The sequence below is a fragment of the Ammospiza nelsoni genome, chromosome 2 (genome assembly GCF_027579445.1).
Source record: "Ammospiza nelsoni isolate bAmmNel1 chromosome 2, bAmmNel1.pri, whole genome shotgun sequence".
NCBI classification, from domain to species: Eukaryota; Metazoa; Chordata; class Aves; order Passeriformes; family Passerellidae; genus Ammospiza; species Ammospiza nelsoni.
The window spans coordinates 31,466,029-31,492,295 of NC_080634.1; the positions used below are offsets into that span (position 1 = coordinate 31,466,029).

At 42.0% G+C, this 26,267-nt stretch overlaps 2 protein-coding genes across 4 annotated transcripts in view; one reads left to right on the forward strand and one right to left on the reverse strand.

Moving 5' to 3' along the window:
- The window catches only part of LOC132087384 (rap1 GTPase-activating protein 1-like), a 40,540-nt gene extending 23,531 nt beyond the window's left edge, over positions 1–17,009 (forward strand). The window contains exons 16-24 of one of the 3 annotated variants that reach the window (XM_059493531.1): positions 648–782; positions 2,148–2,294; positions 3,503–3,606; positions 5,885–6,001; positions 10,659–10,785; positions 10,876–10,978; positions 14,069–14,154; positions 14,307–14,377; positions 16,591–17,009. In XM_059493531.1, the coding sequence (XP_059349514.1) occupies positions 648–782; positions 2,148–2,294; positions 3,503–3,606; positions 5,885–6,001; positions 10,659–10,785; positions 10,876–10,978; positions 14,069–14,154; positions 14,307–14,330 (843 nt within the window). In that variant the 3' untranslated portion in view covers positions 14,331–14,377; positions 16,591–17,009. The remainder of the gene's footprint in view (positions 1–647; positions 783–2,147; positions 2,295–3,502; positions 3,607–5,884; positions 6,002–10,658; positions 10,786–10,875; positions 10,979–14,068; positions 14,155–14,306; positions 14,378–16,590) is intronic. The other 2 variants (XM_059493532.1, XM_059493533.1) reach the window with 2 other exon arrangements.
- Positions 17,010–17,161: 152 nt separating this feature from the next.
- GSTK1 (glutathione S-transferase kappa 1) lies at positions 17,162–24,568 on the reverse strand. Its single transcript, XM_059493534.1, has 8 exons — positions 24,403–24,568; positions 23,758–23,839; positions 22,852–22,980; positions 22,419–22,519; positions 22,046–22,081; positions 19,347–19,463; positions 18,762–18,855; positions 17,162–17,461 (listed from the first exon to the last, which is right to left on the reverse strand). The coding sequence occupies exons 1-8, from the start codon at positions 24,466–24,468 to the stop codon at positions 17,421–17,423; spliced, it is 666 nt and encodes a 221-aa protein (XP_059349517.1). The 5' UTR covers positions 24,469–24,568; the 3' UTR covers positions 17,162–17,420.
- Positions 24,569–26,267: the final 1,699 nt, after the last annotated feature.

Genomic DNA, 26,267 nt, shown 5'->3' on the forward strand with positions numbered 1-26,267 from the left:
TACCTGCTTCAATTAAAAATAATACTTATTATCAGAAAAAGAAAATAAAGTAAAATTTCTGACTTCTAGTTTTATGTTGTTTAAGAAGGGAAGATGAAATGTGATTTTCTACTCAGTTTTGGGATATTTCCTTCATATTTCTTAGCAGGTGTGATAGAATATGAACAGGTACACTTTAATATAAAGATCTAATCCTCAAGTAAGGATGGGAATGTGATGCATGTATTTTGCTGGAGGAAATTCTGTATTAGCCGAAATTCAGTATTATGCTACAGGATGCATGCTAATATCACTGATTTTTGGTTTAAGGTACCACAGTTCTTTTCCTGACTCTGCTGTTGCCTGATCTAGAAAAAAACATGTCTCTATTTCATCATCTGTAAAGAAGTGTCCTTTATGATTTGCTTTAGACAGAGCTTGAAGGGGCTGGATATTACTGCAATATATTCTGTAACTATGCAGTTAAATTCACTTCATACTGTTTAAAGTGATTTTCATGTGGTTTTGTTGTTGTCATTGTTGGTCTTTTGGAGTTTCTTGTTTGCTTCTTGGGGTTTTTTTTAAGACGGATGGGAGACATTAAAAAAACAGGAAAAAAATCTCCCTGCTCTCAATAAAAGCTGTTCTGATTCCCAATGTTGGTGCAGGAAAGAACACGGAGTGCCCTCTTGGAGAGCCTTTTTGAGGAGCTGCAGCTTCGCAGCCGCAGCATGATGGGATTGCCTGTAGGGGAGGATGACAAGATAGAGAATGGCAGTGGGGGCTTCCTCGAGAACTTCAAGGTGAGCCTTTCTACAAACCTACAATGTGGTCTAGAATTCCATACTGGCCCTTAGAAGCCAAACTCTTAATGCTTTGTGCTGGTGTCAAGTGTCAGATGTGATTTTATTCCATGACTTACAGAAGAAGGAGTCAGTGTTTGCAAGAGAAATTGTAATAACTAGGAGCAAGGGGCTTTCCGTTCCTACAGCAGATCTTTCAGTTCATTTTCATTATAACTGAAAGAATTGCAGAAGTCACTGCAAAAGTTTCTAACTTATCTGTGAGTGTACTGTCTAGAAAAACTGTGGTGCTTTCCTTACCCTCTAAAAGCCAGAGTTAATTTACCTTTTTCAGTGTAGATGGCATGTTAGGGGGTTTTTATTGTTGATTTTTTTAAAATAAACCAGGTGACAGAACTTTCTTTTAGAAGTGATAAAGATAATTAATGTGAGAAAGCAAAGGTTTTGTATGATTGGGAAACTGAGTTTTGAACTGGTTATATAGAGAGAAACTTTATTGCTTTCCTATTCTATCTACTTGCCCTTTCCCACTTAATGTGGGAAGTGCCTTGCCACCTTGTTTATATAATAAGTTATCTCTTTGGAAAGAGAGATGTGTTACAAATAGCATTTCTTCAGATGACTTTATGGCTTTATATGGTGGGTCAATTAGAGATATTAAAGTCTGTAAAACTAACCTGTTCACAAATAGGTTTGGTAGCTGTATGTGTAGCTTTGGTCCGGATTATTTGGATGCTTTGGTGAGGATTATGTTTTTACATACAAACTGCCTTTGCTGCTAACCATTAATTTTAACCCATCCATGTCTTACACTAATTTTTTCAAAATGTCCTTTTATGACTTCTGGCAGATGCTGGGATTTGCACATCATGTACACAGATGACATTTGTAAATTGCTGGAAAAGGCTGGTTTAAGTCAGAAAATGGCTTTTTTAAATGCTGCAGATTTTGACATGGCTGCTTTCCCATTGAAACTAGAACTCAAGTTCATACGAGGCTGAACCTTACAGCCTTGAACAGGAGTTTAACTTTGTGTTTTATAGCCTGTACTGGATAGGACTGCTCCAGGTGATGCTGTGTAATCCAGTGTGCAGGGATACTGGTAGGAAACCTCTATTCATTGCAGTAAGAGAAGGGAAGTGAAACTAGAGAATATACTTGATGAAGAGTTCTTTCCAGAGCTCCATGAATCAGCTAGGACCAATCTAAGGTGCTGCCTTCTAGGAGTTAGGATCTGTGTGGTTCTGGTGTCAGTCTGTCACAACTTCCCACTCAATCTGTGGTGCTTCTCACACTACCCTACCGTGTGCATGTCTATATGTGTATATCTGTGTTTGTCTGTTTCCCTGCCTCCCTCCTGTTCAGCGGGTGATCAGAGGCCGCAGCCAGAGCCTGGATACCATGGGGATATCCATGAGAAAGCAGCAGCCAGCCACCCTGCCCAGCCGCCCAGCTACAGCTGGCCTTGCCCTCAGCCAGAGTGTCGCCGAGGGCCCTAAGGCCATTGCTGCGGTAAGGTATTCGGGTGGGCTGTAAGAGAGAACCCGGCATACCTTTGTAACCACCCAAACATTTCCTTTCCCTATTAGTTTGTCCTCTTGTCCCACTGTGAATCTTTTTGTTGTATCATCCCATTTCACAAGTGGTGACAGCATGTGTTGCAGTCTGTTTTGTCTGTGCCCATCTCTAGCCCCAGTTCATGTGTAAACTAGACCTGAGATTGATGCAGACTGGGAGAAGAAAGCCAAACATGATTCTGCATCAGACATCTATCTCTGATATCCTGGATTAGATCCTGTACGGTGCCATGTGTTAAAAAATGCATGCACTGTGGTTTGGCTGGAATGGTACTGTATTGTCATATGGCAAGACCTGAGAACATAAGGACTCTAGAACTGTTTCATTTTCTTCGATTTCACCAATCAGACTGTTTTCGGTAATATAAACAGGTGCACAAGATATTCAAGGTGCTGTTTTGCTGTAAATAGAATTTGCATGTTGGAACAAACAGCAGAATTAATAAAGTTTGGGGTGAGAAAAAGAATGAATATTTATAGTCACTATCAAAGCCTTTCTTATTTGATAGGGATACTAAATATATGTGACCACTGAATTAAAAATCTATCACAAATCTTTCCAGAAAAGGATCCACCAGTTTCTGATACTGAAAATATGGTTAACTTGGCCAAAGTGCATCCAGCTGGTTGTGGTCTCTGCACTAGTGATGTCAATACAGGCAAACTACAAAAAAACCCACCCATCTCTGAGTAAGCCAAGAAAGTGCCCTTCAGTGCTAAGATTTCTTGGTGACAGTTTAGTTGGTTGTATGCATTCTTTATGTCAATACAACGAAGTCATAGCATACTAATGACTTGGGTTTGCTGCCTCCTTTTCTCCTTTAACTTCTGGTTTTTTTTGCTTTCTGGTTCTGCCTCTCCTCTCACCATATGGGGATACCTCCCTTCCCAAGCCTGTTTCTCTGTATACTGGCTGTGTTCTGCCTTTGTTTCTTTATAACTCTGTGCCTTTCTCACAACACCTTTGTGAGCCCTGGCTGCTCTTGCTCGCTGACAGAAAGTATTCCTTGCACAGGTGGAGCTGAGTCTTGTATTGCAGTAAAGGAGAGGATCTGGACCCACGTTGCAAACTCTTCTCCTATGCTTTCCACAGCTTTTCCTGTCTTGTTCCTCTCCTTTCTGTCATGCTTTCCTTTTTTCTAGTCTTTTGCCTTGCCTGGTAGGAGCCCATCCCGTACTCGAGCCAGCCGCTTCCATGGGCGACGGAGTAGTGCCATTGGCATTGAAAACATACAGGAGGAAAAGAGGTATGAGCTGTGGGGAGATGAGACAAAGAGGGTAAAAAAGCCAAGAGGAGATGAGAAAAGGAACATAGGCACATATAGGCAGAGGGGGAACCCTCAGGAATGAGAACTAAAATGGGAATTGTTGGAATGGGAAGAAAAGGGACTGATTATCGACTGATGGAGAAATGGACAAATAACAGAAACAGACAAAATTAAAAGAGGGTGTTTGGAATTGGAGAGATTCGGTATTTGAGTAAGAATGGAGGAAATGGGTGGAGGAACATTATAAGATCACTCTTAAATGTTGTGCAGTATTATCCAGGACTCCTGAGCTTCCTGCTGACCACTGACCACTTTCAGAAGCGAGTCAGATGAAAGGCTGGTATTTGGGAAGGTGATGCTTGATTGTTTGTTTCTTTTCATGTTAAAATACTCAAATAGGCAAAACTTCTGGTAACTTATAGGATTTATGAAAAAAAACTTTAAGTCCAAATGACTAGTGTTTAAGTTAGATCATCTGAGAAATAATTACAATTAATGGATAATATACTGCTTCAAGGAGTGATTTGGCATATTTGACAGAATTATAACCATTCAAAAGTTGTCTGCTGGTCACGAGATATTATTTAATTAAATGATACATTTCTCTCAGCTCTAGCTGAGACATCTTTGTAAGATTATACAGTTTCAAAAGTCATGTGAATGCTCTGCATCTCATATGCAGTTTTCCCAGTTGCAAGAATTCCAGGAAACAGTTTAAAGACTGGGTGCAAAAGGGGGAAAGTCATCTCTAAAGTGGAAACTAGTTATTTTAGGAGGAAATTTTACTGCATTTTCCCTTCTTTCTTAATGAGGTGCCTATGACCTAATCTGAATAAAAATAGAACTTTTGAGAAAAATTAAATCTTCAGAGACAACTGCCCTGTAGTAGTCTGAGCTAGCACAGTAGCCACAGCTTCTCACTGCTTTAAATACTTTTGTATCTTAGGCAGCAGTGTGTCCTTCAGTCCATTACTTTGTGTACAACAACTCTTTCTATCTCCTTGAAGGATCTGTAAAACTTTCCTACTGCAGGGAAAAGCCCTGGATTTATTTATTTTTTCCCCTGCTCTTTCCTTGGAGGGATCTGATGAACTAATTGGCTTATTTAGCTTTCCTTTTGCTTACTTGTAAACTTAGATGTGAGGAACAGGGAGCCTTAGTTTGTATTTTCTGAAAGACTTCTTGGGTCATTCTTGAAGGTGCAGTTTCACTAGCAACTGCTCTAAGAGTTCATTGTTATTGAAAGCAGATGCAATACTTCCCTTCTGTCCCTTTCATCTACCCAGTCCTGACTATTCCTTGTGATGATTGCTCAGATCCCCAGTGGGCCTTTCATGGAACTGCTTCAGCCCAGAAATCAAAAAGAAAAAGTATCAACTTTCTTTCACTGGATTAATTGTCTGCCAGGTTCTGCCATGAACTGGCTCGTGGAGAAGTCTGATGGGTACCAGGACTGGTGGAAAGTGCACTCAGCAAGAATGAAGGAGGCTGGAGCATGCTCTCTTTCTGGGAACAGTGAGCTCAAAGTGTCATCTGTGACTTCACCCTGAAGCTGTAATTTAATGATATGCAGGCTTTGCTGACAGAGGTGACCCAGTCCATCTCCCTTGTTAGTTTGTTGTAGGAGTTTCAGAGTTGTTTTAATTTTAGAGTTACTTTTTGTCAGGGTAATTTCCAGTCTCACAAACAATTGTATTAGCATAAATGAGGGTATCAGAAACTGTGATGTGTGGAGCACAGGTAGGGTCAGCTGACCAGGAGAGCAGAGGAAGAACTTTGTGACAAACTCCATCACTGAAGCCCTAAGAAATCCCCCAAAATCCCTTTGTTTTCCTTTCTTTAATTAAATGCACCTCTCATTTCAGTTACTCATACAGACAACTTTCTTCAGTGGTATCTTGACAAGTCCTAGTAGCAATAACACTTTTGTAACCATCATCTTTATGCTCTCTATTAAATCCCGTAGCTTCTTAAGACCAGTGGAATGGGGAGGATAGAGGAAAAAGTTAACAAAATAAAGGTGACTACTGAAATTAATTCAAGCCTTTCTATCAATTCAAAAGGATCTTAAAGTTGGCCATTTCCAGATGTCACATGTGACATCAAAGGGGTCTGCCCTTTTCAGTGCAACTGTGTTTGCTTCCCTTTTACATGTATACAGGAGATGCAACTTTCTACTGTGGCTTTTAAGGGAGTGTTAGAATAGATGGTAGTTAACTCTGGCCCTGGGGTATAGCTGGTTTCTCTTTTCTCCCAGCAGAGACACCACAGAGAGAATACAAAGGGTGTTGGACAGTCCAGGAACTTTCTTTGACCTGAAATCTGATGGATCATCTAGTCCCAGCTCTCCAGAGTTCCCCAGCAGGAAGAGCAAGTGAGTTGAAAATAAATTTTAGTATTTGAAAGATGCTCACTGTCTCTGGTATTGGCTTAAGTGTGGTGCATGTCTTGCTCTGTTGAAGGCTTTACTGAAATTGTCCACATCAGGCATTGTAGCATCTCCAAAGTTGGATGTCTGGCTGTGGCACAGTAATTCAGAGCCTGTCAGGAACTTGGCTTTCTTAAACAGACTGTGATGAAAGATTGGACCACTTGATTTTGGTTATATCTTTGCTGTAATGTGAGCTTGCATCCAACAGGATACACAAAATCCTAGCTGTCCAATTATCCATGTTTACTCATGTGTATGTTTCCTCTGTAGTTTGCTCTGGAGTGATTTTGGAGCTTCATGGAGAAGCTTGGACAAGGGTATGTTGGGATGTTGGGTTGTACTCAAGTTCTGCCCCTTTAAGCAGGATTCATGCCGCTGCTCCCAACCAGCGTGAACTAACCTGTCTCCAGTCTCCCCAAAGTGTTACAGCAGGATTCCAGCACGGTCCCATGTGTTGCACCTATGTTTCATTGCTAAAGCACGCCATACCACACCCAGTGGTATGTGCAAAACACTCCATGCAGTAGTCTGCAAGTTAATTCTCCAGTTTCTGGTTGTCAAAAACTGGAAAAATGCAATTTCCTGGTAGTGGAGCTTTGCTGCTGCTAAGCTGTGTTATACTGGGATGTGATCCTACCTAGAACACTTCAGGGAAACCACGCATTTACATTTCCAAGACCTCAGAACAGCCTGTCTTTAAATCAAAGGCTGCAGCTGACTTTCTGGAACATTTTACTACACCTAATTTTTTTCAAGAGCTTGGATGAGACCTGTGGCAAGAAAGGTAGCAAGTGCTTTGTATTAGGGCATTTCCCTTTCTCAGGACTGTGGAGAGTCTTAAAAAAATTTCAGGAGGTGCCCTAGGACCGGGCATCTATGGTTATAGTCACTTCAGGTGCCAAATTTGACAAGGAAGGGCTGTCCTTCCAACTACACCCAGTGCTCCCTAAGAATTACAAGCTGGTGACTATCTGCAGTAGTTCAGCTGCCCAGTTGTGTGCTGTAGGACTGCTCAGAATTTTGTCACAGCCAAGGTGCAGTGTTCTAGTTTTTGTGTGTGTACTAGTTTTTGGGTTGGATGAGTGCCCAGAATTTTGGTGTGGAGGAGGATGGGAGCACATCTAGGAGATACAGACCATCTAGGGTGCTAGCTCTGGCAGCTAAGGACTAGAGGGAATGCAGGACATGGAACATCAGTCAGCACCCCCCATCTCCCAGCATTACCAAATCATTCCACCTTCCCTTCCTCATCCTGCCCGGGGCCTTGTTAGTGAACTAGAAGTTCCTGACAGGCATGTGTGAGGGACTCTTGCTCTGATTAGATAGCTGATTACCTTGCATAATCACCAAGAATTCTGCTTCCCTCACTTCCCACCCCCATTCTCCATCAGCTGAGGAGGTGAGCCAGCTGCAATGGCTGTTTCAAGTTGGTATCCACATGCTTTCAGAGAGCAAACATAGCATGGGATTTTACTAACAATACTTGCATGAATATTGTTTATGCACATTAGGCATGACCTATATGATTTGTCAGTTTGTCTAGTTCTGTTCCCAGGATTCTTTTTCCAGTCATGGACTCAAAACCACTTAGGACCACGAGAAAAAAGAAGTATTTTCATATCTCTGGTGGTTTAGCCCATTCCTGGACAGTTCATTTACAAGGTGGGATGCAGCATGGAGTTTTGCACAATTAGTGATTAGTCAGAGTTGTGATCTCAGAGTTAGGGACTAGCCCATGTGCAGCCATACTTTTTGCATGACATTGGGGACAGGGAATTTAGAACATGTAATTCCACCAGGTAAAGCACACCATTTTCAGCAAGACAGTATTAGCACAATGTTGCAGGAGAAGGCTGGGAGTGTAAAGTCTGTCTTGGAGACACTTTATTGGCATTCTGCTGAAATAGCCTACCTGGTGTTCATCAGCTGTGAAACCAGGATCAAGATGTAGGCATACTTCCAATGCAGAAGAATTCTGCCTCATTCGAGAATAATTTATGTAGTCCCTCTTAGATAACAGAATGGGCTATCCCTGGGAGTATATCATCAGTCTATTCCTGGTTCTCTCCATAGAGTCACAAGAAATTTCTGTTACCTCAGAAATGTCCAGCATGATGCTACTGGTCTTACATAATCATTTCAGATTCAAAACTTGAATGATCAACCCCTTCACCTGTGTTCTGCTAAGAGCAACCTGGAAATAAATGCAAAGGGAACACATAAGTAATAGATTAATTATTTTACAGTAGAGGCAGAGCACGCTGCTGAGTTTAACAGATGTTTATATAGTGATCAGCCAGCAATCCATGAAACTGCATTGTTCACTTGAGCTAACGATGTCTTCTCTCCCACAGACAGGGACAATTGTCCTTAGTTTTTCTGCTTTACTGTCTAGGTAGCCTTCCAAGTAATCCTTCTTCTCAAGGGACAGACTCAAAAGAATGAACCCAGCCTATGTAACCAAGTAGTAGAAGTCCTGAGGATCAGACAACTCTCTGGGTTGCATCTGAGAAATCAAGCACTGTACTGTGTATGTCCATATCCTAGGAAAAGTACATGGGTTTTTTGTATGTGTGTTTTCCTCCTCAGACACATCTGAGTGGGGACATCAAGCCAATCAGGAGTGGACCGGATGCTACTCAGTCATTGGGTACCTCACTGAAGACACTGGCAAGACTTTTGGGGTGAAATCAGAGTCCTGGCTAAGAGGAGCATGAACGTACTTAGAGGACCTCAAGGACTGTGGAGAGACCGAGTGGCACCAAGTAACGCTCCACTGGCAGTTCCTGGAGCAGGAATTCTGTGAGAGGGAGATGGACAGATAGCTCCTGTTGGAGCATTTTGGCTCTGTGCCCTTCCCATTGCCAAATCAGCAGCCACTGAACCAACCTCTACTAGTGATGGGGAACAGAGGCCACCTTGAGTGCAATCCCTTCTCTTCCCTTCCTCTCCCCTCAGATGAGTGAGAATAGTTTGGCCTGCAGAATGCAAGAGCAGAAAAACACAACTCCACCTCTGTCTCTAGTGCCTTGACACAGGTCAAGAAACGCAGTGCAGAGATCAAGGATGGAGAAACATGCTGAGGAAGGGTGCTGAGAAGGAGATACTTTGTGGAAATCTAGATCCCACTTCACTTAGATTCATGTTATTGATTTGCTCTGCTAAGGGAGAAGCATGTTGGCCTTCATTTCCTCCAAAATATATTTCCTAATCTCTTGAGGAAATATCTTTGGCCTTTATTGGCCCTGTCTTCACTGTTCTCCTTGTTGCATGCTGGCATGTAATATGCCTGGGACTTTAGGTTTCACAACTGCTTGTAGGTCAAGACTGGCCACATTTTGCAGTGTTTCTGAAGGAATAAATATATTTAGTATGTTAAAGGTGTCTTATCTTTCTTGCCTCTCTTTTTTTTTTTTTATTTCTTAACATTTTTAAGCTCTTTCTCTCTCTCTTACTAGCTGGTTTCTTATGCAGACAATGAGTATTTCACCATAAATTTGGGGCTTACATGCAGGGAGGAGAGCCATGTATCTCCTGAATGACTCTAAGCAGTGGATCCCAAATTCTCAGCTGGGAAGAGCTGACCTTAAGGATCGTCTTTGATAGATCTGAAACATGCACCAGGCTACCTCAATGTCTGTTCCATTTGATAAAATGGTGGTAAAGGGATCCAATACAGTTTGCTTTGAATGTCCTCTTTGAATGGCCTTGTTGGGAGCTAAATTTTAGTGGGACGGACCTACAGGAATCAGTCTATTGGCAACTGGGCGCATGGAAAATCACCAGGATGGGAATCCTGACATAGGTGTGTTCCTGTCTGTAAGCAGGAGGAAGGCTCTGACTTGTCTGTGCAGGAGCTTGGTACTTGATCCTACATAGTTTTACACTGAGACATCCTGCAATAATGCAGATCTCAGTAATGTGTTCCTACCTCCCCATCGCTTCCCTAAACTTTCTTAGTTAACTGTTCTGTAATACTGGTTAATGTGTGTCTGCTTTCCTGCTTCCTCCTGTTACAGCTATACAGAAAACAGCAGTAACAATTTATAAGCTCTATGACATGAAGAGTATGCTTTTTATGGTCCCTTTGTTCTGCCTGGAATTTCACATCACAAAACACGATCGCCTGAGACCACCTGTGGAAATGGGTGGCCTAGACTGGACTGCACCTGCTCTTCATACTCAGTTTAACACCTCTTCCTTCTGTATTTAGGCTCTTAAAATCTCTGATATCCACAATAGGGCATCTGTTGATTTTAATGAATATCTAGATGTATTTAATACTTAAATACAGGTGATTTGAGTCACTCCACTTTATTACACTTAGGTCTGTGACTTAAAAATTCATTCAGACTTGTCCTTTCATACAGTTATCCAGAATGGAGACAGAGAATTGCTGTTTCTCCTAAGTGATGTAGCAACAAGAAATTAAGGTATGCATGCCAGTTCACCTGAATTCTGTTCCTAGGTGGAAAAACTAGCTGTGGATTAATAATATATTCTTACTGTTTCTGACTGCAACATAATAAAGCTATGCCTCAAGAAGTTAAGCCTATGTGTAACAATAAGCATGATCATGTTGAATGCTTGCATTTCACAGAGTGCTCAGGAGTCAGACTTCAGGATACTGTGTGATGCAGCCACTCTCACGTTCATCATCCAGTGTAAGCAGTTGTTGTAGTGGATTGAGGGAAAATGGAACATCTGAGGAAGAGGAGAATGACAGGGTGGGTGTATGATCTCTAACAAACAGAGGCTACCCTCCCTGAATTTTTACCAGGTGCATTATTAAAACACATCTTCTTTGCCCTCTCTAGGAGCTGACGTGCTCACTTAAGGGCCCTCCAAAACAGGATTCAATGGTTCAGAGTATGTGGCTGGATGACAGTGACTGCACACCCAGTACTTCTAGCTCACCAGGTAAAAAAGAAAGAAAAATAGAAAAAACCCTCTGCTTATGCTTCTAGAAGCATATGAGAGGTTGAGCCAAATCTTTTGTATGCTGTACTTAATATTTTAGAAGCACAGGTAGATGATAGCCCAGAAAAATGGGGAGAGCAGCTGCCATGCAAAGTTTAATTGGGAAAGAATTCTTCAGTGCCATGAATAAATAGTGCTGTACATACTGCAAAAGGAGTTACAGTAGACTGCAAAGAATTAAAGAGTTCATGTTTTTTCTGTGGAGAACTATGGTTGCATTTCTGAATGCAGTCCCTGTATAAACTAGATAGTTTGGATATGGGATTATAGGAACTGCTTCCTGAACAAAGCAGTATGCTCCTAAGAAGGTGGGTAAGCAGGAAGCCAACCTGTACTCGGAGTTTTTTTGTCAAGGTTGGGCTCTTAGTCTAGTACTTGATTAAAGCTCAGATGTAGTTGATTAAACTCAGCTTGGATCCATTCACTATAATGATCCATTCAGTGGTACTTGGATCCATTCACTATAATCATCTATTCAGTGCAGTGATGATTATAATCCTTAGAAGTTCTCTTCAGTCCTGTGGCAGGGATACCTGTTGTGTTTCCTGCTGTGGAGCTTGATCATCTGCCCTGATCTCAGACCCTGTTTGCAGTTGTATTTCACTTTTGTTAAAATGAACTGGTTTGGATTGAAGCATTTCTTGTTGAGCATCGGCCTTAAGCTAAAATTAGGGAAAGTTTAAATCAGTTTCAGTGTGGTTTAGAGAAGGGGGCTATGTAAGATTTTGGGAAAGTATGATTGAAAAGACTAAGCTTTTGAGTTTGGGAAGTCATTAGAAACTGTGAAAGGCAAAACATTTAACATTTGTTGCTGGAAGACTGGAATAAGAGCATGTTCAGATGGTAAGAGATACTAGGGATTATGTGTATGGCAAGGAAGAGAGTTGGTTGAAATGAACCCTGAAATCTTTATAGGAATTGTGTGAGAAAGGATTGTTTGTAAAGATTACGAGGGTCAGAAAGTGGAGTCAACTTAATTTGAGAATAGAGTTAGGTCTCATTCTCCACAGCTGCCATATATGAGATATCAAGAATGGCCATCAGACAGATCCCTGCATAAAACTGTCTGTATTTGAGCAACAGCACTGAAGATGTGATACTGTCAGATATTCTGCAGAAATCTCTGTTCTATCAGATATTCCTCTTTTGTTGTGGATGTTGGAGGCAGGGATGCTTTCCATTGGCCCCTTCTGCTCTTCACAGATACTTTCTCTGCTGACTCTATTATCTTACAGTATATGAGATGCATTAATATGCATCGCTGAGAATAATCATTACAGAGAATGCAATGTTTAGTTCAATGTAATTTTTAGGTTTTACAACCCTGGGGACAGAGAGCAATATCCTGGTGGTATAGTTTTGCCCTTTATTAAGTTATTTAGTAAGTATTCAGCCAAAGTTAATGCACTGTGTAAAATCAGACCAAACAAATTTTCTTTAATGGAGAAACCTAAGACAAGCCCACTGTGAGTCTAGATCCTACGCTGAATAAATCCAACATTCCTGACCCATGTACACATTCTTGGCTTCTTCAATTTGCCTTTCAGATTGAGAGAGCAAAGTTACAGGAAAAAAAAAAAAGTTGGTCTGTGGTCATTATGCTTCCAGATGACGACATAGAGAACTGCCTTTGCCAAAATGTTTTCTGACTTGGCTTTAAAGTACCAACATGTCTCATGTGCCAGTGCGTGTCACATGAGGCAGAGGTGACTTTCTCCCTAGCCTCAAGGGCAGGATAAAAATTCAGCTATAACGTTATATCTCCTCAACACATAGACACTACCAGTACTGTTAGGTATATTTTTATTTAGTTAGTTGGCCTGTTAGTAACTTCCTACAAAAAACATACATCATTATTAAATTTTAGCATAGTGGAACTGGGATATATACAAAATAGAGAAGAACCCTCATATTGTAAATTCATATTGTTTAAAACCACAGTTTAGCAGCATTAGGCAGTGATTTACCAATTTTGATTTAAATCTCAGTTTTAAATTACATAATGGCACTGGGAAAGGGGATAGTCTACCTTGGAAAAAGTGCTGAAACAATAATTGCATCTTATCTGTTTCCTAGAAAATACTGGTGTGATCACATATAAGTAAAAAAAAAAAAGAAAAAAGAAAGAAAGAAGTGTTCCTGGGAAAAGCATCTGAGCTTACCATCTTAGCAGGAATCCCTCATTAGCTTTCTTCATTTTCCTGATTGAATGATGGTTAGATATGCCATCAGAGGTATTCACCTGTCCATTCTACCCCTTAGCACATTCCACGCTAAACTCTTTAATTCAAACTCTTTCCATTTTTCCTCTGATTTAAAGAAAAGATTTAGTATTTTATAATAGAGATTTATGTTGTGATGTAGCTATGCATAAACTCTCACAAACTGTACTGGTTAGAAATTAGCATATTTAGTAATTTTAACCATAGAATGGATAGAATGGAGGATCATCTAAGAGTAAGCATAGAATGGTTTAAGAAGGCTATTATGTTAAAGACATCTTACTCATTTTTTGAGAAATGTGTATGGTAAATATAAGCTGATTACAGAAAGCAAAAGAATGCTTTTAATTTGTGAATTTTGCAAGCATTTAATCCCTGGTTTTGCCATGGTGTTGATATGTGATGAGAGGCAAATTCCTTAAACCCTGAGGTCAGATATGGGAATCTCAAGGGAGGGGTCAGAGGGAGAAGGAAGAGAAACACTGTGAGAGCGTAAGATTGGAGTCTGCTTCACAAATGTGTATCCTTGAGAATAAGGCATTCAGATTGTCTGGAAGCAGTGGCTGGTGACTATTTTTAAATGAAATTAAAGCAGTCACTTTCCTCATGTTTTGAGCTGGAATGAGAAACAAGTAGACAGGTAGAAGGTAAACCTAGTCAATTTGGGCACAGGTACACTCCTTTCACTCTTTATCTGTGGATGAGCCACAGATCTGTGAAAACTTCGGAGTAAAACCAGCTATGTGTGCAGCTCCTGGGATACCCTCTTGATTATTTTTGTATTGTTCTGTGCTTGGTTCCCTTCTAGGAAGCAGGTTGCTTCCTTCCAGCAGTGTTGCTGGCTCCACTGGAAAAGGAAAAGGCAACAAAGCAGAGGCTCAGCACCATAATCCAGTAAGTGCTTTAATAAAATGTTTTCTTCTCATTTGCACAGAGATAAGGACGGGAGAAAAGAGAGGCTTGATTTAGGTGTTGCTTGCTGAGGGTTGAAAGGGCAGTAGGAAGGCATTTGCAGGGGGAGGTTAAAGTGGTGCCTTGTTCTGCAGGCCTCCATTTTGTGCTGTGTGTGATGTCAGCGCTGGAGCACTGTCTGCTGCACACACGGTGAGGAGCACAGGTAATGGACACGGGGGAGGAGAGCCACAGGCCCCTGGCCATCCCTGCCTCTCTGAGACAGTGCAGCAAGTGCTGTACAGCTTCTCAGGAAACAGAGTTAGTCCTTTACCTTCCTCCCCAAGCAATCTTCCATGGCAAGTGACTCTGGCCTGTCTGATTTACCGAAGCACTCCCTTTCCCGGCTGCCTCCTCCCTCTCAGGGAACAGCATTTCCCATTGAGATTCTGTTCTCTACCCTAATCTAGGCACAGTTTCATCCTCTTCTTTGTCTTTCATTGTTCAGTTTCCTTTGCTCAGATACAACATACCTTTCTCTGTGCCTAACCTCTGCTTTTTATAATAGTTTCATTACTTTGCAGAACCCCTTTTTGTTGCTCATTTTCTGATGTTGTGCCTATCTGTACACTTCCTTATTTGCTTTCAGCCTAGCATTGGCGGGACCTACTTGCCAAGCCAGTTTCACAGCTTTTCCAGACATGGGAAGTGGGATTGATTTCCTGATGAGGGAAAATGGGAACACCACTTCAGGATTGTTCCCTAGAATTCATAGTCCAGTTTTGTCTGTGTTGTTGAGTCTTTTTGCTCAATGTCCCTTTCCTTGCCCAGTATCTTCTCTGGTCTGACACTAAACAGCTGCCTTGAAAATGGTGGGGATGTGAGGCTCTCAGGAACTAGTTTGGTACGCAGCTGAGTAGAAGAGGATCACCTTTATGGATGAAAATTCTTCCAGCTATTCCTAAACATTCCTAAATAGCTGGTAGTTCTTACTGTTTCTGTTCAGATCCTCAGCGCTCAAGTTTTAGCTGCCCTGCCACCTTGTGGCATTCAGAGCAGTCAGGTGCACAGTTCAGCCCCATGAGGTGGTGGCCACTGTTGCCACTGCAGATCAGAGAGGGGAGCTGATACTCGCCGCTGAGGCTGCTTCAGTGTGCGCTACAGCAGAGATCAGAACTGAGCGTGGCAGTGCAGCTGGCAGCCACTGTTCTCTGGGGTCATCCCCAGAGCTTTTGCCAAGAGCTTGTGCTCACAGCACGGCTCTGTAACACAGGAACAAGGCTGTGTAAATGAGGGGCAGAACTCCCTCAATGTTCTGCTCCCAAACAGGCACATTTTGCTCAGAATAGGTAGAGAGTCAGAATTGCAACAATCTGCAAACTCACTGATAGAAAAGGCAAAGGCAGTGGTTTTGCATTTACTGGTGGCTATTATAGGCAATAAACAATGTATCTCAGTAGTACTCAAGTATGATTTTAGTACCTAAGGTTTTGAGCATGTAATTTCCACTGATTTGAAGTAGGTCAAAGAGCATTTAAAATAATTTCATTAAATATATTGCAGTCTGTAGGATCCATGTCTTTTGGTTCATCTGCCAAATCAACAACATTCTGCCACAAAGGCTGGTTATTTTCCAGTTGATCCGGCTCAAAGAACAAAGTTTCATGAGACCCTGCTTTTCACTGACATTATTTCCAGGTGTTCTTTGAATTCTCACCAGCTCCTTACCAGAGCACATTATTTCCCACAAAAGGGCATTTTACCCACTCCTGAGATAGCGCTACTGGCTTAAAGTGATGTTTTAGTCATTCCATTTTATCACAACCTCTGAATCAGTTTGATAGCACAGATTGGAGGCTAGCAAGTTTCAGGGGAGAAACGGTAAAAAATTTCTGTAACATGGCTTCAAGGGACTCAAAGAAACCTATGGCAGCCACATCCATGGTAACCTCCTTGTCATTCTAACTCCTCTTATCTCTCACAAAGTTTTCCTTAAGTTCCAGGCTGAATTTGCCCAAAGACTAATGGGTGCACTGGTAAAAAGGAGGAAGGACTCCTCCAATCCTAGGGTACTTCCTGAAGAGCTGAGAGAAGTAAAAATTGTGGGTGGGGGAACAAATGATACTCCCACAACACTCAGAGGTGTAAGAACATGAAGGATACAGATTTTTTTTCTGATCCTTTGTTCTAGGATTTGCTGTTCAAGTGAAAATACGTGAATGTGCTTTATGCTAAAGTTCAGAAAAAGACAAAAAAGGGAATTCCAGCTGCTGCTGTTTCATTCAGTGATGCATCAGAGTGTGGAATCATTGTGAAATCAAACTTCCTATAAATCAAATTTCTGTGTGTCATTCCAATTCAGCCAATACAGGGCCAAGCTCAAACACTTTCCATGTGAAGTTTCTTATTTTAATTGTTTGCATACCTTTCCCTCTGCAGACGACATGCTTGGAAGTCCCTCACAGCCATATCCAAATCACCTTTGGATAGGCAGCAATTAGGGCATCCTTGAGGAAGCAAAACAGAGTCTACTTCAGTTACCAGCTGAACCTACAGTGGTGTTCACAACCATCCTCCAAAGACATTCCTGTAAAACCTGGATTAGTTAAAAACCCCTGCAAGGTTTGGGGTTGCATGTGTATGGTGGTTTCCTCAAACATCAGTCGCTGCAGGTGTATCACATATTGTCCAGGATGGGGACAGTTCCTTTTAAAATACTTGATTGGCTCGCTAGGCTCTTCTTTAGGCTTGAATTGTGTCTTTCCCAGCTGCCATGATGCAAAGTAAAAGGAAGCATTAATATCTTAACCTGTGCTTCTTATGTCTATGTAGTACACTGGACTTAAAATAAAAGAAAATGTGGCCAGCTTCTCTTAGGTTTTATGTGTGTGTGTGTGTTTGTAAAGGACAAGCAGGAAGACATAAGAAACCCGGAGATCACAGTCCAGTAACTGCATAATCCTCACGTGTTCAGGGTAAAGGAAAGAAAACCAACCAGGGAAGAAGAATGTTCACTCTGCAAGAAGTTAAATCTTTAATGTTAATCTTTGATCTGTGGAAAGAAAGGAAGCACATTTGTATTGGTAAACACCTCACCAGGCTGGTAATACTGGCAAACCTTGATATTTTTCAAAATTACAGATGAGACCAAGCAGTAAAGTTAACTGTTAAGGATGAGAAAGGCATCTCTCCATAAAATTGAATACATTCAGATAACCACTGAAGACTGACATATATATTTTCCTTCCTACATATTTCCCCAGGACTTTTCACAACTTAGGGCTTGGAACTGGTCCCAGCCACTTTTCACCTGCAAGACAAACCAGCACAAAAGAGAAACGTTAAAATGTGATCCATACAAGTAATTGGGGGGTTATTTTTCTGCAGCAGGATTATTGTTCCTACTCTGAACAGTAGGTGAAGGGTAGCTACTGGTGATGGAATACAGATATATATCTTGTTTGGTGTGCTACAGCCAGCTCCATAAATCTTTCACTGTCTAGTCACAACTGAAACTGTGCAGAAGAATTATTTTCCTCCATTACAGATGAGACGTTCTGCAGGTCAGGGATATTTTACATGAGGGAGAAATCAGTTCTTTTTAGGACTCATTTTGCAGGGGGGAGTGGGGGTTAAAAAAAAGCAAAAAAGGGTGCAAGGCTGCAGAGTCAGAGAATCAAAAAGAAAATATGATTAAGTCCTTGGAGTTGAGACTAGAAATCAGGCCACAGCATTCCAGTCAGTATTAGTGACTGCTGTAGTGAGTGTTGGGTACTCTTCTTCCTCACTCTCATGTTCATCAGGAATATTTTACAGAATCAGAAACTCATCCAGAACACTAAAAAAGAAAACCTCAAAAAATTTCCATTCTGCTTAAGCTTATGACTAATACTAATTTGCATTAATTAATACTTTCTGTTGAATGTTTTCCACAAATGCATGAGCTAATTGTGTGCATAACTCTTTCTAGAGACACTCTCTCAAGTGCCAGATCTTGAGATGAATAGTCAAATGCCCTGTAACTCATAAAAAAAGGTAACTTTAGTTTTATTTTTTTATCACAACCTACTTCAATCTCTTAAAGAATTTAAAGTGTGTATTCTGTTAATAGAAAAATGAAAAGAAGGATGGTCAATATATGAACAACCTAAACAGCTGTGTAGGTAGACACAAGTTATGGACTGGGGAGCTGTAATAATGTGCTCTTAATAAGAAGGAACAGATATAAAATGAAAATGTTAGAACAACAACAACAACAAAAAAAAAGCAGTACCAGCCATAGTCATAATCTTAGCCAAGGTCTACGGTCCAGTACCAAAAGGTTACATACGGATATTTTGAGAATGGCGCATGGAGCACAAAGCCTTGAAACACACCAAGAGAGGGTGTGAGAGAGAGAACTCGAGTTACTTCTGGTCTGGAAAAGGATCATTTGGTCATTTTAAGTGTACTGGGACAGATTTCAGTCAGCAGTTTCATTCCAGGATAAGGATAACCAACATTATTTAATATTTGAAAGCCCTTAGGAGTGTTTTACTCAGCTGCATTACTTATTTTGTTCCAAGAGGGTGAAAGCATGAAACCAAAGTGATGAAATGAGGTAGACTCACCTATAATGCTGCCTAGCAGCTCTAAACGATCAGAGCCAAAAAACAGATGAGGTTTCCCATCATAATGTGCCACAACAGCAGGCATCCCAAATGCCTATTGACACCATGGAGATGAAACAGAGAATGTTATAATGGGAGAATTTCTTGCAGTCATATCACCAATCTTCAGGAATAAATCCCAACAACTTTTTACTTTTTTTCCTCCCCTTCTTTTTACCTTCTTCATTCTTAAAGATAAGCCTAATGAAGCCATCTGAAAATGGGTGACTCTCCAGAGCCTGTGTGCCCCTTTTGAAGGAGCATAAAAAAAAACCTGATTAATCCACAGTTCTATTCCAAGTAGCAATAAATGGTATCTCTCAGTAAAAAAAAGGTTCTGTCCTTGGAATGAGTGGGTCAGCCTTGTTTTCTCAGATGACTGAGATAAACTACCAGCAACAGTGAGGTGGCTTTCACACATTGGAAAACAAGAAGTCTATATAGTGCTTTCTATAATCATCACTCTCATTGTTCCCTGCTTCCCTGTATTCTTAAGGGGGAAGGAATGCAGAGCTGTGAAGCCCAGTGCCATTGGAAGCATCTCACCCCATGTTTCAGTGCTTCAGTTGTTGTGTCTTTCAGTCGGTCCTTCACTGGAGGGGATGAAGCCATTTCAAGTGCCTTCTGGGAGAGCTCTGCTGGGAGCCCAGCCTGTCGGGCAATCTGTGTAAACATGATTTAATTAAGAATACTCTAAATGTAAATATTTCAATTCTCACCCTGGTATAATTAATTTAATCTTCAGTCTGTTAACAAAAAAATTCAAAATACTCTTGAAGCACTTCTTGCACAACTGTCTTGCTGTATTCCCAAACTATTCATCATTTAACAACTCTCAGATACAAAGTGGAAGAGACATTTTAAATCTTCCAAGCCCCAAATCTGCACTTTTTTTCCCCAGGAGTTCCTAAACCAAAGAAAAAAAATGAAAGAACCTTAGATACAATGACTCATCAGATAACTTACAAAAAAACTCAAACTGGTGTTCTGAAAAGTAAAATCTCGCACTACAAGCCTACCAAGACAGAAATGCAGCCACATGGGATCTGTGACACTGTATGAAAGACACCAAATCACAGAGGTTTAACAGTGGCTGGTGTTACTGCTGGATCTTTTTCACCTCCCCTGAGCCTCTGCCACACCGGAATGAGACAAAGTAGCCAAATTTAAACTTCTGGTGTTTACCTGGTAACAATGACTTCCAAGTACTCTTTGAATAAGGTATTTCACGAAAAGAGAGAAAAAAAAGAAAGAAATGCAGTATTGCACATGGAGAAGTAATCCTGCACATGCAGGTGTTAATGACTTTTTCAATGACTTTTTTTGTTTAGCACCAACATTTTCATGTGCCTTCTCCTGCTAACACACCAGGAAAATGAGGAGCTCTTTTTGACTGTGCTTGAAGAGGAGGTTAAACAAGTGTACCACTGGACTAGAACAAAATGCTTGGTAGCCACAGTGTTTAGAGTGCAATATTGACACTGTGAAGTAGTATCTCGTCCTCACCATTTCAGGGCAGAAAGAGGATTTAAGTGGACTGGGGCAGAATTCAGACCACACATTGCTGATACAGCAATTTATGTGAAGCTGCTTTTGAGTAAATGAAGAAGTAAAAGAATGCTAAGGAATTATTATCAGGTTTTAAAAGTACCATTTTTCTGACTGATGTGTAAAATAAATCTACCTGTAAAGACTCAGATGATTGGCTGGGACCTCTCAGCCACCTTTGGATGACAAATTTCCAGAAAAGTCTAGTAATTGTTGCAGGAGTGAATGAAGACAGACACAAGCAGACAAGGGGACACCTCCCTCTCTGCATTGATGCACGGGAGGGATACTCATCGACTGCCAAACTGTGGCTAAATTGGAGATTGTTCTGAGTATGAAGCGCTGAAGTTCTGCATGTCCTTGCTTTATTTAAATAATGATGGATTCAGAGACAATGTGACAATATTCTGTATATGTTTATGTATTGGGTCTAGCTGGAATGGAGCTACTTTGCTTCACAGCAGCTCCTATGGTTTTGTGTTTCAGATCTGTGACCAAAACAATGCTGATAACATCCTAATTATTTTAGCTATTGATGAATGGTGTTTGCACAGTGTCGAGGCAGTCTCTGGTTCTCACTCTCCCCCCACAGTGAATAAAGTGGGGCTTCACCAGAGGCTGGGAGATGACCTGAACTAACCCAAGAGACAGACCATGCCATACGCCATGCTCAGCAGTAATTGATGAGGAGGGGTTTTAGGCAGGTTAAACTTTTTCTTGGGAACTGGCTGAGCATCAGTCTACGTGTAGGGATTTTTTGTTTTCTTTCACTCTGCTCCCAGTTCTCTTTTGTTTATTAAGTAATTTTATCTCAACCCACACGTTTTCTAGCTTTCATTCTTCCTTTCCTCTTCCCCTGTCCTTCTGGGCAGTGGGAGGAAGCAAGTAAGCACCTGTGTGGTGCTTGGCTGCCTACCAGAGTAAATTATATCTTAAGCTATAAGTATAGTTAATTAATTAAATTATATGTTTAAATAAAAAATAACTTTATTTATATCCTTCAAATCTTGCTTCTTAAAAAGCAAAGTGCAAACCTTTGCTGAAACTTAAGTAAAAAAGTGACACTATGATGAAGCTGAAGTGCAAGAACTAGACTTGGGGAGGAACAGCAAGACTCCAAGCTTCAGATTTCAACTAGGGATGTTGGATAGGAGACACCAGTCAACTCCTCTCTTTTCTTCATATTCCAAGAACTTATAAAATAATGAAGAAAGGAGAGACCTTCAAGAGAATCTGCTGGTATACTACCTTACATGCTATTACAGCTTTTGCTGTAATAAACAAAATTGAAATGGCAAAAGAAAAAACATCAGGAGTATAATTTCCAGGTAAGTAAAAGAGCATAATAGGACTGAGCTTAACAGAAAACCTGACTCCATCACTCTAAGGAAAGTCACCTTCCCCAAGTGTTGCATTACAGCTGAACATTTCATAGAGCAGCAACGCCTCAATGCAGAAACTATTTATACTTTCATGACTTTTAATAACATAGTATCAATAGGTAACTCATTGTCCAGCCTGAGTATCTTGCCACATGAATTAACAAAAAAAAAAAGGTGTATTCTGGTTCTGAGGAAAAAAAAACACCAAAAAATCCAAACAGAGCTGCAAGGGAATTTAAATAAATTTTTCCTCAAAGTCATCAATAAGAACATCTATCAGAAATGCAGAAGCACCAAGAAAAAGGAAACACTTACAGCCAATATGTTCTCTGGCTGACTGATGTCTTCATGCTGGTAAAAGAATAAAATAAGTAAATCAGTATTTATGAAACAAAAGCTCATCTCTGGATTTTTAAAAGCAAGTTTTCTAAGCAAACAAAAATAAACTCAATACTAATTGCTGGAGAAATTACCTCCAAAAAGGTCTTAAGTCACCTAATCTAGGAATGTATTAAAGTGTTTTCTGATATGAACCACAGTGACTTCTGAACCACTGTGACCGTAAGTTCCTGCTGTGACTTTCCATTAAAAGACATTTTCTTCCTCTTGCTGGAATTCCACATTTTAATGATTCAGGACAGGGAAGGTGACAGAAAGAGTCAAGAAGCTGGCTGAATGAAGTACTGACCTGTGACCAGAAGCGCATCCAGAACTGCCTGGATAAGGGCTCCAGGTACTGTGGGTTTGTCATGTCAATGGCTGTGATAAAGCGCATGGCCGTCAGGCTGCCTGCATTCGTGGGAGACAGAGGAACACTCAGACAAGGCACAGCAGCAGGAGCAGGTGTGGTCTGCATGACTGCTACCTAAGAGCAGTGTGATGTCCCCTGTACCAGTCCTGAGAAACCCAAAGTCTGTACAGGAAAGCTCATGTTGATTCACAGTTATCTCCTGTGCTAGCATCATTCACAGCCACATTTCTCCAGAAATTTCCTTCATGGCTATGAATGCAGACTTCATCCTGCTCACAGGTTCAGGAAAAGGCTGCACACAGGGACTTCATCGTAGGGAGAACTGGAACCAGAAGGGCTAGGGATGAGAAATAGCTGCTAAAACTCTTACTTGTGCCCATGATGTGCTGGAAGGCATCTGGGGTCATACGTAAAGGCACCTGGTAGTACTTTGCCATCCTTTTCATATCCTTCAGCAAGTATTCCCCTCGCTTTGGTAACATTGCTGGCGGCTTGTTACCTTTTAGGAAAAAGTTCTGTTGAGATTTCCAGCTGTATTATAGTAATACTGAACAAACTAACACTGGAAAAATTATGCCTCATATGTACATATACCTAAGGAAGAGTCTAATTTCATAGTATAATTTCATTTTGGTTTACTGAAACATACTTGGCTTTTCCAAAGATAATGCTGCGATTTAAACATGGTTTATTTCAGTTTTGCACTGATTAAACCTTTAGGATAGCTGAATCAGTTTTAAACCAAGGTACAAATGTCCTAGCAGGGATTTATGTTGATTCAGACAGATGACTTTTAAGCTAGACAACTCCTAATGCATGGGTAAACCAATGTAAAGACTTGTTAATTCATGATTTATGCGTTGTAAGTCTTGGTGATCCAATTAAGGCCGTAAGTACTGTCTCAGGACATAGTTGTATCCTTCCTGTATATTACAAAGTGGAAGTGTTCCACAAATTAATTCTGGTTTAAAATCTAACTCTAGGAAAACACTCCCTGTCAAATTGTTATTATTATTATTATTTATTTATTGTATTTTAGAACAGGTGGACTTTGGCACAGACTGTCTGTGTAGTTGCAACAGTGTGAAATTCCTTGTGACTGATTTCTCAATATCTTTGGGGCTCCACAGTCCTGTAGTTAATCTGTTAGTGGTGCCATAACTTAGTTCAGAGCTGGCTCTTTGTGGGCTCTGCACACTCCCAGGGCCTGCAGACTGAGTACTCTGCTAGTGAAGAAGGTATCTCCCTGCAGAGCTCATCTCCCTGTACTCCATACCAGTTTGTTGCATTATGCCACCGAGGAAAGCTGGACGGAAGCGCAGCTCAATATTCCAGATGTGCCGGTACCGGCAGAGAGCCTGCAACGTGAAAGAGTAGTGAGGGATTCAGAGTCAGAGATGTCTATAGAGCTGTGTGCAGCTTAGGCAGTAAGTACTACAGATAAATCCTTTCCTATTGTATTAGGGCTAGTCTTTCTAAAGCCTTTCCTGGATGCTGCCAGAGAACTCTGATGTCAGAAAAACTGAGGCGTCTCTATTCGTGTCACGACTATCCAAGGCTAAGCAGCGGTAAGTATGGGAAAGGTCAGGCTCATGTCATGATCAGGACACCTGCACTTTTTAAATATGAAAGCTACCCCAGAAGCAAAATGTTCAGCACTAACTCCTGCACTGCCGTTTGGCTCGGACACGCTTCCCTGCTGTCCCTGGATTTCAACACGCGAGGGAGAAGCCCAGGCACCCCTTAGAGGTGAGAGAAAAATTAACTTCACGGCGCAAAGGGCGCTGACTGCAGCCAGCCGGCCGAGCTGCCCTTGAGCGGCCCTTCCGAACGGGAGGCGGCGGCGGGACCGGCCGGGTGCCAGCGCCGCTCGGGCACCGCGGAGACCGGGAAGGGCCTCCCTCCCTGTGCCACCGCTCACCTCAAACGCCAGCCACGAGTACGGGGAGATCACATCGTAAAACAGCTCCACGAGCGTCCGGCCCATGCTGGCCTCGTCCCGTGCCGTGCCGCCGCTCCGCAGCGTCCGGTGGCCGCAGCACCGCCCCCCCGGGCACGGAGCGGCAGCAGCAGCGGCAGCGGGGCCGCCCTTCCGCCGCCGCCCCTCCGGCCCGCCCCACTCCGCTCCGGCTCCGGCTCCCCGCGGCTGCCGCTCGCTCGGCCCCGCCGTGCGGCTCGCTTCGCTGGCTGCCCGGAGAGTGCCGGCCCGGGAGGAAGAGCAGGGGTGGGATCGCAGGGGGCCGGCAGGGAGCCCGTGCCCTTGGCCATGGCGAGGCCGGGGAAGGGCAAGCTCCCGAGGAGGGAACCCGAGAGCTGACTCGGCGGGGCGGTCCAGCATGTTTTCCCGGGAGCACGGCGTCCCTGCCGGATCAGCAAGCTATTTACTTGCCACTGGCCCTTATATCCCCCTACCCTCCATTTTCGCCGCACTTGTTTGTTCCTCCCCCATTCACCTAAGCCCTCCCCTTTCACCGCCTTTAGTTCCTCCCCTGCCCGTCCCACAGAAGCGCTCTGCAATCCCAAACCGCTCTAGCTGTGCCACGGTTCCCTCCCCACCGCAATAACGCCCTTTAGTCCTGGATGTCATCGGGAACGTGCTCCTGGATCCCTCCTTTGGCTGTAATCTTGATTATTTTTTTTTTTTAGCAAAGCGGTTTACTGATTTGCTAGTTTACTAATTTACTGAAATTTACTAATTTACTGAATTATGAGTAACTTTAACTCAAGAATGAAAAACCTGAATGCCAACAACAGTTTGTGACCCCTCCCTGAAGTCTTTCTTAACACCTGAGTACTGGGCTGCGAGCCAATCGTTAAGAAAATATTTGGGGGAGAGCAGGGAAACTTAAGTGTGAAGATTTTACCAAGCATATTCGTGGCAAAAAAAAGGAATAAATGAGTGACTGAATAAAAATTCTATTTTGGAGAATTGGTAGAATTTCTTCAAAGGGGAATCCTGCCTTACGTTTTTCTCAAGGAGTCAAAAATACTGCAGAGTGTGACTTAAAGAGGTGCAATGAGTCACTGCCTCAGGCATCCTCTGGGGTTTGTGGGTTCCTCTCTTCGGGCCACTGGAGCCTGTGGATGTGACTGCTGCTTTCCCAAGTGCTGGCTCAGGCAGCAGTGAGCCTGTGTCCCCCAGAGAGATAAATTTGTACACACAGAGGTGACTCCAACACAGCTGGCTACACCGACTGCAACAAGCACTGCTGCCTGTAACCCCACTCACAAACCTCCTGTTGTACCTGCTTTTTCAAAAGTTTGAAAGATAAATTTGTAATGAGTTCAGCTGTATCCTGATTCTCTAGGATTTCATCCTGTATGCATCTGTTTTTATCCCTTAGAAGAGAAACTTTGCCTGACAGATCCCACAGTTAAGCCATTTTACATCTTTTATTAATCTTGTTAATTGTTAATATGCTTTTAATCCAATTACTCCAATTATCCTAAACATTTCCTTGTGCAGGTGCCATTCAGGTCCAGGCAGGATGCTGTAAGAGTTTGGCTACAAATTTTAACACATTCCCAATGTCAGTCCACTTAGTCACACTGAGGATTATATAACCCAGTCACCTGGAGAGCACTCAGCTCAACTGGACCATGCTTGTGACATCAGTTGTTGCCATCTCTGAGTCTCCAGGGATTCCTTCTTCCTGGTCACTGCCTGGTGCACCTGGAGAGGAGAAGTTCTGTCCCATGCAGATAGTTCTGACAGGGATAAATAGTTTGCTACACCTTTTTTTAGCATAACATTTGTTGCTCCTGATGGTTTCTGCTGCCTTTTAC

What these genes read in the sequence shown, in the direction of transcription:
- GSTK1 (XM_059493534.1), bottom strand. Translation starts at nt 24,468, where the DNA reads ATGGGCCGGACGCTCGTGGAGCTGTTTTACGATGTGATCTCCCCGTAC. An exon ending in ACTCGTGGCTGGCGTTTGAG is followed by an intron (nt 23,840 to 24,402) that starts GTGAGCGGTGGC and finishes TTCACGTTGCAG; the next exon opens with GCTCTCTGCCGGTACCGGCA. An exon ending in GCTGCTAGGCAGCATTATAG is followed by an intron (nt 17,462 to 18,761) that starts GTGAGTCTACCT and finishes TTTGTCTTGCAG; the next exon opens with GTGAAAAGTGGCTGGGACCA.